Source organism: Fukomys damarensis, unplaced genomic scaffold (genome assembly GCF_012274545.1).
Source record: "Fukomys damarensis isolate Sample0158 unplaced genomic scaffold, DMR_v1.0_HiC HiC_scaffold_10, whole genome shotgun sequence".
NCBI lineage: Eukaryota > Metazoa > Chordata > Mammalia > Rodentia > Bathyergidae > Fukomys > Fukomys damarensis.
Genome location: NW_022900922.1, coordinates 27,412,976 through 27,426,827, shown reverse-complemented (window position 1 = coordinate 27,426,827; position 13,852 = coordinate 27,412,976). Strand labels below are relative to the sequence as shown.

The following is a 13,852-nucleotide window of genomic DNA, read 5'->3' as shown; positions in this document are numbered from 1 at the left end:
AAGTATCTAAAAATCTGTCCATTTCTTCTGTGTTTTCCATTTTATTGGAGTACAGGTTCTCAACGTAGGTATTGATTATCCTCTGGATTTCTTTTGGATCTGTTGTGACTTCACCTTTTTCATACCTGATTGCATGGATCTGAGCCTTTTCTTTCCTTTTTTTGATAAGATTAGCTAAGGGTTTGTCGATTTTATTTATTCTTTCAAAAAACCAGCTCTTTGTTTCATTTATTTTTTGTATCATTTTCTTAGTTTCAATTGCATTGATTTCTGCTCGGATCTTTATAATTTCCTCTCTTGTTCGAGCTTTGGGTTTTTCTTGCTCTTGTTTTTCTAGGAGTCTAAGTTTCATCATTAAGTTGTTTATTTGAGCCCGCTCTGTTTTCCTAGTGTGGGCAAGGGGAAGAGATTTTTATAGATCTTATTCTCTGATCAATCCATTAACATTAGAAATAAATAGCAAAAGGTAGTAAAAAAGAAAATTTACTGTTTAGTTTTATAAAATGCTGTTTGTAACATTATATCAAAGGAAGAAATCAAAAGTAAAATGATAAGCATCAAGAAATCAATAAAAGAAGCTTAACATCCCAGAAGCTATAGGACAGAGGGAAAACTGTAGCCAGTGGAAAATTTAGTCTTTTGGTGATTTTATTACTTACAAATACTGTACTTGTGTTATGAAATAAAAAAATGAATGACAGAACAAGTTAAAATAAATTGGACTAATAAAAAATGAAATCAATGAAATAAACATTAATTACTGGCTATTGTGTGGATTTGTTTGATTAGAAAATTAATGTAGTAAAAAATTTAGAAGATGACAAATGAGAAAATCAGAGGCAAAGGAATAATTCAGAAAAGATTAAACGGAATAAATTGGTTCAGTGTGCAGCAAAGAAGAAATGAATTCTTTGCCAAATATAAATCTCTATATTTGACTCAAGAAATGGAAAATTTGAATAGAACAATAATCATGAAATAGATGGAAAAGTAATAAAGTCCACTCTTGAAAATGGCAATGGGTTCATATGGAATTACAGTTGGGTCTTATGTAACCTTTAAAGAACAAATCATTTTACCATTAGTTAAGCGATTTCAGAAGAAGAAGAAAAATATTGACTTAATTTATAAAATAAGCACACATTTAATACCAAAACCCAATAGAGTGCCATAAAAGTCTAGAAACCAATTTAATTTTAAATATAGATACAAAATTTTAAATCGATATTAGCAGATAGAATCCATCAGTGTATTTCAGGACCCAACTATGGCCAGGTGGGGTTTATTCCAAGAATACAAGAATGTTAAGTTCTTTGAAGGACTATAGAGTCACAGTGGAACAGGTGAATTTTGTTTCCTAGCAGCTGGTAGCCTGGCTTCTGAAGAGTCATTGTCTCCATGCTGTTTTCTGCCACTCTAGGCAGAGACACTTATGCTGGCTGCTTGGCCAGGGATACTGCAGAGCTCAAGGCTGTAAGCAGGGGCCACCCAGAGGTGCCCATCAGCTTCTGGTTGATGGAGTGGGTTTGTTAGAGTTGGTTTTGGAACTACAGTTGGTGTCTTTTTGATCAAATATTTGAACACTTGTCTTCTCTTTGCATGTTACTAAGGAGCCCCTATATGAATTTTTATAAATATAAACATGATCACATCATACTGTATCTTAATGAATTCAAAGGTCTGATGGAATAGTTTTTTCTGTTTTTGGTACAGGGGATAGAACTCGGGTCCTTGCACTTAGGAGGTGGGCAGCAGAACTACTGAGCTAAATCCCTGGCCTGGATGGAATATTTCTGTGAAAAAGAAAACTATTTCAACTACCAGCTCAATATTGTGGAACAAATAATCCATTTCTCAGAATTAGCAGCTAGAAATGGTGGCTGGACCAACATAGAACCTTTCTCCCCTTCCTGCTCTAATGGCTGGAAGCTTGGCACAGAAAGTCTGAATGTGGCCAGCTGACTGTCAGATGCTGACTGTGTAATGTGTTGTCACACATAAACCTTTTGATGGTTTTGTATTTGTCTACTCTAGATTTCTGTTCCTTTAGATACAGTTTTGCTTAGTTATCCTCACTGGCTGTTTCACCCTCTTTTTCTTTGATATTGTTATGGACATATATGCTTGCATACTTTTCCTTTTCTTACAACTCTGCATTCCTCATTTCTTTCCATGGCAGTGGGGTGCTTGCTGCTGTTAACCCACTACTGTGGCTTCAAGATGCCTGAATTTGGAAAGGTATAAAGCTGAATGGGAAGAATCTGCAAAGAGAACGTAATGTTGTATGTTTCATTTGGATGAGCTTCTGGTCTGTGTGTGGCTATCAGTGGGGCTGGATATATGAGCACTGTGACCAGCAAGGCATGAATGGGAGCTGTCCAAGAAGCAGATCACCAGTGTACTGCCAAGGGCTGGGGACCAGGAGTGGTGACTGGGATAAATCACCTTGTTTCTTGGCTGTTGTTTTGGAGATGCTCATTCTATAGAAGGAAAAAAAATCAATCCTACCCTGACATCTTTGTGAAAGTGTATGCAAGACACAGTCACATTTTGCAGTGACATGGGCATGTGTGTGCTCAACACAGTCAGTATCAGAAATGAGGAAAATGTTTAGGGCACATGGAAGGAGAGGGAACAGAAGAGTTGATGTTTGTGTTTGTATATCCTTTTTTATGTGTAAGCCTAGATACAATAGCTATTAGCTCATAGTGACAATTCTGAAACAAGAATTTATGTACAGTAAACTGTATTTAAAAAAATTCTACCTATTTGCTTTGGCTTAACACCAGAATCTATTGATTGACTTTCTTTTGCCACAAGTATGCATATTGCCACTGATACCCATTATACATTCTTGTAGAATAGGAAGTCAATTTAAAAATTAACCGGAGTCATAGGGAAGATAATGTGTTTACACAAGTCAGCTATTCATAAGTTTAAAAATTGTCTAAGCTTAGCTATCAACCACCACTTCTCTGTTAATGCAGTGTGACCCATACCAAATTCTAAATTCTAGCATAGTTGCACTCTGCTTCCCAGAAATGTTATGACAGCCTTCTGCTATTATTGCTTGGGGTGTGCTTAGAAATTCAAATACATTTTGATATTTTCCAGGCAAAGCATAATTTAAGACAGATTTACTACCCAAAACACCACATATATTAAAGCTAAATGAAACTGGTTTGGAAAAGTCCCATATTGCTGCTCCCTTCCATAATAACTGAAAATTGACTGTTGATTGTGCACATGAGCAGTCAACCTCCAGCCATTTGGCCAAAGTCAGTGATAGTAATAGTGCTGTTATTAGTCATGGGACTGTGGTTTGCATTGTGCTTTCTTTACCATGGAAAGATAGATTACGTGAAATAAAATAGGTGCGTAGGTGAATGTTGAGTATTTCTTGATAGCCATGCAGGAATCCTTCCTGGGTGGATATTTAAGTGAGCATGTGTTACCTGTGTTTTCTTCTCTTTCTCAGGAATTAGATTTGACTTGTTTATCCTGCATTCTACCTTGTGTGAATGTGTATGCACAATTATGGTTTTCAAAACTGGTATTGAAACAGAAACTTTGAAATTGAATAGTCAGACAATAAAGGCATCTATGACAGATTTCTTTACACTGAGAAGGTAAGAGCCGTCTGCTCCACTTAAAAATGCTGTCATCTCTCAGTGCACTTTCTGAAAACACATTATTAACCTTTATCCTCAAGACCATATTCTTTTTTGTTTTCTGTTACCGAAACCACTTCTAAGCTCTATTTTTTAAATTTAAGCAACTGTTTTTTACTCCACCAGTTCTGTGAGTTAGTCACTATCTGATGTGTATCCCGTTCTGTTTTCCAAGAAGGTAAAATTTCAGAGAGAAAATCTCTTCTACCTGAAAGACACTGTGGAGCACATGCTCTGTAGTATACTTCACACCATTAGGATTTTTAGCCCCTTCTGATCATACCTGTGGACCAGAACAGCTAAGCATGGAGACAGTACTTTCCTGTCCTGGGGACAGAAAGGTGTGAAAAGGTGAAGGGATTTAACCTGTTGAGTCTGTTGCTTCCAATGCTTGCAGTTCAGAAAACCCCATAAAGCACCTTCAGAAACATCTTTTCAGTGAGCTGCTTACTATAGTAGAATTTTTCTCTTTTTCTTTGCAGACCCTTCACATGGCTGTTTAAAGATGCATTTGAGACAGTTATAAGGAAAAACTGAAAATGCCTGGACAATTCCTGGTTTTTCCCACCACTCTTCCGGCCTTTCCCCCTCCCTGCCAGATCCAGATGATATGATACTTGGCAGGACACCTTAATCACAGTGGTTCCTTGGCTGGACACATCTGCACAAGACTGTTTCTGTTACTCAAGATGGCCAGTCAGCTGCCTGAAGACCCCACGGAGGCTCAGGTCTCTGATGAGCTGGAGTGCAAGATCTGTTACAATCGGTACAACCTGAAGCAGAGGAAACCCAAAGTGCTAGAGTGTTGTCATAGGGTCTGTGCCAAATGCCTGTACAAGATCATCGACTTTGGGGACTCCCCACAGGGTGTCATTGTCTGCCCTTTCTGTCGGTTTGAGACCTGCCTGCCAGACGATGAAGTTAGTAGCCTGCCCGATGACAACAACATCCTGGTAAACTTGACTTGTGGAGGCAAAGGGAAGAAGTGCCTGCCGGAGAATCCCACCGAGCTGCTGCTGACACCCAAGAGGCTGGCCTCCCTCGTCAGCCCTTCCCACACATCCTCCAACTGCCTGGTCATAACCATCATGGAGGTGCAGCGAGAGAGCTCCACGTCTCTGAGCTCGACTCCTGTGGTCGAGTTTTACAGGCCTGCAAGTTTCGACTCCGTCACCACCGTGCCCCACAGCTGGACTGTGTGGAACTGCACTTCCCTGCTGTTTCAGACCTCCATCCGGGTGTTAGTGTGGCTGCTGGGGTTGTTGTATTTCAGCTCCTTACCCTTGGGAATCTACTTACTAGTGTCTAAGAAGGTCACCCTCGGGGTTGTCTTTGTCAGCCTTGTCCCTTCGAGCCTTGTCATCCTCATGGTGTATGGCTTTTGCCAATGCGTTTGTCACGAATTTCTGGACTGTATGGCACTTCCTTCTTAATTGTTGTGCAAAATATGGAATTTGACACATATTGCCATGTTTGAAGTTCGATAACTGATAATTTATATAATTTACTTTCTTTTGTCTTCTTTATGATTAGCATCCATGGCATCAACAAAGGCCTTGGCCATATGTTTTTGGTCTGTTTTCTAGTCAGGTGTTGAATTGCTGGGTGAAAGTGTTTTGTGCTTAGGAGTTAGTAAAGAAGCAAAGCTGTGTGAGCTCAGTTCTTACCGGGCTGTGACAGCGTGAAATTTCTTTGAGCAGGGGCAGCATGTCTCACTGCCCCTCCAGACGGCCTGAGAGTGAGGTGCGTCGTGCTGGAGGAGAGGTCTTTGCATAGATTAAGATCGAGCTGATTCCTCCTTTCACAGTCACGGGGAGTCTACATTGTGGGTGGACACTGGAGGGAAAGTTGCTCCACGACCTGAGTTTGCAGTCTGTGCCCTCATACTCCGGGTGTTGGAACCCCAATCTTCTTCAGGTGCTTTCTCTCTGAAGGTAATGTTGCTCTGAGGTTGCTGCTTCACGGAGACGTCTGTCCCCTCTGTGCATTCTCCCCTGCCAAGAGGACACTAGGCCAGTTCCCTTGGGTCGTCTCATTGAATGCCTGTTTTGTCACATTACTAAGGAGAACAGGAAACATTGATCCGTTTGCATCAAAATAGGCTTCTTGGCAGAATAAGTCCATTTGTCTTCCCTCCATGTTTATTTCCCTCTCTCCTCGGACTTCTTTGAGAAGAAATGAAGAGAATGAACTTCTTGTAGAACAGTTATTGTTCATGGGAACTCCCATTTGAATCTTTCCATAAAACATCTTAGTTTTGCTTTATTTTTAACTGCCTTGCTCATTCAGCCCCACCCCTTGTCCCAACCAAGGTTCCATTTAAATTAGCTGCTGTAAATTCCTAGTTTAAAATATTTTATTAGGGTTTATTTAACTTAATCCTATAACAGTTGGGAGTAAATTGTGACAGTGAAAACCCAGAAACAGTTAGCAAGATGCTGTAGTTCATGGGTTGAAGTTCTGAGAACCTAAGTTTTTTGTTGTGTTATGTTGAGTTATGTGCAAAACTGTGCTATAGAAGAGAGACGTCCAGGCCATGGCCAGGGACATGTGAAACTGACACCGTTTGCTGGAAAAGGCCATTCAAGGGCAAAAAGTAGAGGTGGCAGAGTACAGCTTAAGCATGTTATTACCCTTGCTGTAGTTAAGTCAGTGTGGGAATACATTGAAGCTCTTAAATTTATTTCAAATAAAAGCATAAGCGATGTGACTTGAACTCATGGACTTCTTTTTGGGATGTAGGGGAAGATGAATGTATATATTTATGAGAGGAAATTGTCTAGCAGATTTTAAGTTTGGAAGAATAGAATGTTCACAGAAACTAGGGGAGAAAAGCTTTTTAGTTTCTAAACAGCATTACTAATGATGTTAACATTAAAATATTTGTAGCTCTTAGAAAAGGGCATCACTAAAGGTACTTTCACTTGTTTGTGATAAAGTATTTGTTGGGAAAAATAGTTATAGTGGGTTACTTCTCATCTCCTTATGGAGGAGAAATTGGTATTTATCTTGAATAGCCATTTGATTTTATTTGTATAACAATTATTAACTTTGAGAACATGTATGCCCATGGTAAGTTACGAGGATAAAGTTTATGTAGGATATGGTCTAATGAATTTAAGCCCCAAGATGTAGCTAACTATGTTTATGAGTCCATAAAATCTAGTTTTGGTAGCATTGTGAATGCATTTTCCAGAAATCCATTTTTATTTTGAGTAAATCCAATGTTTAGGAAATGTTTGTGTTTTGGATATATGTATATGTTTTTTTTTTTAAGGCCTCATTTTCTCTGAAATGTAACATTGGTGAGCTACATGATGGGATTTCCAGAAAGCTCTGGACATGGGTACTATGTGCTTTACTTATTTGTATAAAGTCTGTAGTGCTGATTGTGTGTATCTATGTATCACGGTCTTTTTATTTAGTTTCTAGTGAGTTGGCTTGGTTTTAAAGAGTTTTAAGCATATGACAACAATAACAAGAAAATCTGTCTTTATGCTATTGAATGAAAGAGCAATGCTTTAATATTTTATTCACTGTGACAATGTTCTGTTTGTCTATTAAATTTGTCTAGAAGTTTGCCTTCATTTGTGGCTGAGATTCAGTTACTACTCTGGATCCCAGGTTAACTTTAGATAACTGTAAACATGAACTTCAAGAAACATTGATTAAGTTAATAATGCTTTTATCGCACACATAAAGATTTCAGAACCTTGTGAAAAGCTAACCTGACCTGTGGCATTTCCAGAAGGGCTTCATCTTTTTTTAACAGTGGGGGACAAACATTAGGGAAGGTGAAATAAAAATATTGTCTTTATAAATACATTTGTTTTCCACTTTAATTTATTTGATTTGATTTCCAGATTTTGCCTAGCTGCTCAACATAATAGAATCCCATTTATTTGGAGAATACCTTAGTTTATGTGGTCTGGGAAAATTTGTAAAAGTTACTTGGCATTTTGTTAGGAAAAGTAGAAACAACTTGAGAATATGTAGCTGTTCTATGCTTCTCATAATGAGTGAATTAACACTACATATTAATCAATACTGAATTTATTCACTTCTGAAATCTTTACCTAAGACACTTAGAAGAAGGTTCAAGACAGCAGGTGGCTGTGCCCTCATAACTTCTGTGTGAGCTGGACTTAACCACGGAGAGGCCAGAAAGTGATGAGCACTTGCTGGGTTGTAAGGAGGGAGATATGGGACTTCGGAGGCACCTAAAAGAGATTTTTCAGTATCTTACCTAGGGAGACCTGAAGCCTTGGGAACCGTGGTATTCACAGGCAAGCTAGGGGTATGCACTGGGCACAGGGAAGGGAACCCAGTGAGCCTGGAAGAGGGGAGTGGCGGTGCACCTGTTCTGCTCTGTGTGGGTCCACAGTTTTGAAGCCTTGCTCCTTTTACACACTCTTCTTGGTAAATAAATACCCCAATTCTTTTGAAGCACCATGGAAATACCACATATCATTCTAGAACTTTCCTTGAAACCAATGACAGAGTTGGTTACAGGTAGGATCCCTAAAAGAGTTTAACCATTTGCTCTTGCAGCTTGAGTTTCTGTACTTTCCACATCTTTCCCATTTGTTAGATGTATACTATTGCTTTTCAGTGCCCTGCGTGAACTTTCATTCCTGTAGGTGTACTCTTGGGTCTTTCCTCATAAGTTTTCTTTAGTGCAAAAGATTTGTTTAAAAATGTGGATAACTTAATGTTGAAATTTAAGTAAATTCCATGTGAGTCCCAGAAGTGACACTATTCAACCCATTTCCTTTTGTCATTTAAATCTATTGTGTCATCTGAACCTAATTATGTTCAGTATATATGTATTTATGGTTCTGATTTGAAGGTGCTTTAAGTTTAGGGAAAAAAACCAAATTAAATCATGTCCTGAATACTGTGTATACTAAGTTAGGGTCTGTGCTAATGTATTTTTAAAAGTGGTTGAAGCTTGATTTAATTAAAACATTCAATTAACTGAAACAATTACTCTACATGCATTTTAATTAATCAGGAGTTTATTAGATTTGCAAACTATTAACCTTTTAAATTGAGATGGTTGGAATTTCTTTAGAGAAAAAATGTGCTTGACAGCAGGTTGTGTTACATCTTGGCTTCCTCAGGAAGTGTAAAGAGTTTCTTTGTTCACATCTGTTTACCTGAGATAAGAGGTCCTTAGCTTTGGGAGTCATTGCTTTGTGATAAAGTGGGGGTGAGGAAGGAGAGAAATGTTGAGATGGAGAGAGAGGAGAGCCAAAGGCTAAAGTCCCAAGGAGCTGTGGAAGGGATGGAAGAGGAACAGGACAAGAGGTAGACACAGGAGCCAAGATAAAGGAGGTGGGACTAGGATTATTAGATAAGCATAAATGGAAACAGACTGGTGCATGACAGTGTTCTTAAACCTTACTTCTTGGAGATTTTCAAATACATGGAGTAGTCCAGAGAAGAGTGCAGTTATCGCCCATTGACTCATCACTTAGAGTCAGCAGTTAACCTTTTGCCATATTTGTTCCTTATCATAAGTAAATGTATGTTGTATAATTCTAAATTTAGCATTTCCACCCCAGTTCTTGCCAAATACAATCCCAATTTAGTAGTGCCAATCAAGAATTATCTCTTTGTGAATAGATATATTCTGGACTAAGCTCAGATAATTCTGAGAGCTGGCTTAATGTTAAATTCCTTCTCAGTAGTTTAAAATATGTTAAGCTTTTTATTGTTCCACATATCTAGTCAAGAAAACTCATCGAACAGAATTTTAAATGAATTTTAATTATTTTAGCAACACTTTAGCTATGAAGTGTTATTTTTAATGCTAGATAACATCATTAGTCAATAAATGAACATCTGGTTTTGATGTGTGGAGCCAAAACCTCCCACACTCCCCCCACATTCTCTGATTCCTGTAAAGCCATTTATGGAAGAACCTGTGCACCACTGCTACTGTCACCCACACCTCCTGCACCACACATGCACACATGCGTACAAACACTCATGCACACATGCTAATTATCCATTTAAATACTATTTAAAACTAAGTTTGTGACCACTAATGACTACCTTTATGACTTCCCATAGATGGGTGGCTTCAGCTGCTTGTCTCGGAGGTACTTATTTCCTCTTGTAAGATAGTCAGTGCTACTGAGCATTAGAGATTATCCTAAGTGGTGGACCGATTATTGACACAGCTTCTGTTTGAAGTGATTTTTCCTATATTTCAGCTAGAACTGTGTACTTCCATGGTTAAATTTATTGTCATTACACATTTTATTTTTGATCAGAGTGTTTATAACATGATTTCCAGCCTATAATTTCACCTACTCTAATCACCAGCAAAAAGGGAGCAAGTAACATAGCCTAATTGTTGTGGGCTTTTTCTGTAGCTGGAGAGGAGGACAGAGTGAAGAAGTGGTCCTGGGAGACCAGAGAATACTACATTCTGTTCTTGGAGCTGGGGAAGAAAATTACACTGCTAATTACTTAACCCCATTCCCTACTTAGGGCTTTATGTCCCAAATGGGAACCTTGCCAGATTTTTTGATACAAAACATACAGACTCATTATTTTCACTCAAGTTATTGGCTACCTGTTGTGCATAAGATACAAATATTCCTTGACTGTTTATCATGATGATCATGAATGTCACACCTCCTTGGAAAAATATGAAGAAAATTAGGGTCTTTAAAAGGAAGATCTCATTGAAGAATTGTTCCCACATATATGATGTAGAACACATCCAAGAAGGGAAGACTTCCTGGTTATGTGTCCAAGAAGCTGAGGAACCCTTATTGTCCTCTGAAGAGATTTGTGTTGGGCATTAGCAAGGGGCAGTGGCCAAGTCAGTCAGTCAGAAAACGTGTTTAGAGTTTTAGTTTAAACCATGGAATTCTTTCTCAAGACATCTATTAATATTTGGTGGAATTAGTGTTTTGTGGAGCACATTTTGTGAAAACTGCTTTAGACAATTGATTATACTGTCACAGTATAGAACCTGACTACAGATGCAAGTCACCAAACCAGTGCATAAATTAAGAGACAGCCAAGAAAAAATTCAGAAGAAAGTACTGGGCCGTGGGGAATGGCAAGAAGCAAAGGGGAAAGGAGCAGGCTGCCAGGAGCATGGAATGTAAATCACCAGTCATTTCACTTGTTTTCCACTGGAATGGTTTGCATTCTTGTCACAGTTTTATAGCTTTGTCCCTAACACGTACATTTGTATCAGACCCCTACAAGTCATCACATATAGAGAAATAAATATCTAAATATATGCCAAAGGAAATCTCAAGTGGAATAATTAAGTACTTGTTATTTACTTATTGAATCATTTATTGTGCCTGTGAAGCTCCCACAGTTAATTCTCAAAGAGTGGAACACCCAGTGTTCCTAATGTTAGGAAAACATGTACCAGATTTAAAGTTTTAATCATCAAATGTTAGGGCTAGAAAGATTTTTTATAGACCAGTCTGTCATTTTCCAGATGATAAAGCCCATGCTCAGGAATGATTGAAATAGTCACATGACAAAGACTCTAAATAGGTTCCCATGAAGATCATTGAGGTCCAGGTCTACTTCTGAGTCTGCACTGCACCTCTTAGACAGCTTATTTTTTAAAATAACATTGATTATAAAAAAATAACATTGATTATCAAATTATGGAGAACAAAATATGCAGCTGGATAGGTAATATTTTATCTCTCCCAGCTCTGTTGAGCTATAAATATATGTAAGGAAGACATGAAATGATCATTTGAATTACTTGTTCTGTTGGAAGTAAGGTCAAAGCATTTGGGTCCTGAATGCTTACCCATAGAGCAGACATGAAGAGCTTTAGCGCGCACACACACACACACACACACACACACACACACACAGACAGCTGCAATTCGTTAGGAAAAGGAAGAGAAGTGAAAAATGAGTCTACGTATGACAAATGACTAGGATCTGGAGACAGTGCACATGTGTCTTTCTTTATCATTGCCACTCCAACTTAGCGCTTAACCTGTATAGTAGTGATTATTTTTGAGGCAACTTCCTAGGGCCCTGTCTTCCTCTGACATCACCAGCATCTGAAATTGTCACATCTAGGAAGAGCCTGTTCCAAGGCCCTGTGCCTGAAATGCCCAGGCTCCTACTCCTATGGTGGAGCCCCTCTCTTTCCACTCCCTATGTTCCCATCACTCTTTTGTCTTGGTTACTTTTCTCATTGCTGAGACAAATACCCAACACCTAAAGTTAAAGGAGGAAAGTTTTATTTTTTTAGCTCATAGTTTGTAGTTGGCTGACTTTAAGGCAGGTTGGCATGGCAGAGGGGCACTGCAGAGAAAAAACAGTTCATGGCAGGCAGTAAAGTAGCAAGCAGCAAGCAACTACCTTCTTTCTGTCTTATATTCCACCCAGACAGGTAGCACTCATACCCAGGTGGAGCACCCTTACTCCTACCCAGAACTATGCCAAACCAATCAGTGGACCAGTTTAGTAATTACACACCCTTGTTCTCAGCATCACATAGCTACAGCCATCTCTGAAAAGCCCCACCTATGACTGAATGAGGCTTTGGGAGACATTTAGACAAAAGCCATAAAATCATTCATACCCTTGACTTCCTCACCTTTAGGCTCTCATTATTACAAGTATACTGTTTTCTCAAAGTTACTTTCTTTTAAAGTAACTTCCATTTTATCAAAATTATATATCCTCACAGTAATGAATTAAATAGTACTAAGGATCGTTAATTAAAAATAGATGCCATTATGTCAGGCATAGTGATGCATGCCTGTAATCTCAGCACTTGGGAGGCTGAGGCAGGAGGATTTCTGAGTTCAAGACCAACCTAGGCTACATAGTATGTTCAAGGCTAGCTTGAAATACAGAGTGAGACCCTGTCTCAGAAATCCACAACAAAAAACAAGATGCCTTTAACCCATCCCTCTGTCCTAAGAGCAACTTTGTACTCTTAAACTTCCCTCCCTTCTTCCATATTTCTGATAATTGTATTTATATGACAATTTCTTAATTTTTCTCGTACCTTTGGTCATTGTCTATTGATACTCTATTGTGTAAAAGACAAGAACTTAATGTTTGTATTGCCTCACACACACATATACACACTTTTACCCCTTAAATATTCACAATATACCACAATTTTTGGGTAAAATCAACTTTTGGTGCTTAGATTCTCATGACTATATCATTTTGCTCATAGCTGAGATTACAGTGATTCCAAACACATTCTGTTTATTATATTGTACAACATTTTGTTTTCCCTGGAGTTGTCTCATTTTAAAATTTACTTCGATTTCTTTGTTCCTAAAACTGAAGTGAGTCTCGGACAATAGAGGTCTTTCCTTCCAGGCAGAGGTGTTGGATACTCTGCCAGTCCCTCCTTGTGGACCCAGCCCTCCTGGGCCCTTCACTCTCCAATCCAGATTAGTTCCCTTCTGCGCAGCTGCCATCTGGGGATTTTCTGTTATCCTGGGAATTCTCAGATCCACTTTTCTTGAGTGCCTTGCCATCTTTTTCTGGGTTTATTCATTTTAAGTAAAGATTGTTCTCTGGCAGCTTGTTGGGGAAAGAAAGATGCATGGACATAAAAATATTAAGACCTCCCATGTCTGAAACTATCCTTCTTCTAGCCCAAAGCCTGATACATGATTTGGTTAGAAAATCAGTCACCCCTTTTGCCTTTCGACCCCCATTTTGCTGTGGAGAAGTCCTGTAGCATTCTAATTTCAGATTGCCCACGCATGTATTTTTGTTTTTCATTTTGAAAACCATTAGGGTCTTCTTTTTATCCGCAGTGTTTAAAATCTCACACTGAGAAATTATGATGTGGCAGTTTTTCATTCAGGGGACCCTTTCCATTTGGAAGTTCATGTGCCTCAGTTCCTGAAAGGTTCTTCTTTTCCTTTCTTTTCTTACCCTTTCCCTTCTTTCTGTACCAGGGATCAAACTCAGGACCTTGCATTTGCGAGGTAGGCAGCAGAACTACTTAGCTAAATTCCCAGCCCTCCTGTATCTTTTTTTAAAAGGCAAATTAGCCTCCCTTCAATTTTATCTCTTCTGGTTTCTGAAGCTCTGGTGGGTCAGCTTTTGATCCATATGCGTTGATCCTCTGATTCTCTTTTCTCTCCCATTTATCATCATTTTAAATATTTGATCTGATTTCCAAGAATTTTTTTCAG

At 38.7% G+C, this 13,852-nt stretch overlaps 1 protein-coding gene across 5 annotated transcripts in view; it reads left to right on the top strand.

Moving 5' to 3' along the window:
- The window catches only part of Rnf182 (ring finger protein 182), a 56,849-nt gene extending 48,418 nt beyond the window's left edge, over positions 1-8,431 (top strand). For 4 of the 5 annotated variants that reach the window (XM_019207313.2, XM_033761908.1, XM_010622892.2 and 1 more), the window contains exon 2: positions 4,154-8,431. In XM_019207313.2, the coding sequence (XP_019062858.1) occupies positions 4,361-5,104 (744 nt within the window). In that variant the 5' untranslated portion in view covers positions 4,154-4,360 and the 3' untranslated portion in view covers positions 5,105-8,431. Of the gene's footprint in view, positions 1-3,506; positions 3,630-4,153 lie in introns of those variants that run through there. The other variant, XM_010622891.2, reaches the window with a different exon arrangement.
- Positions 8,432-13,852: the final 5,421 nt, after the last annotated feature.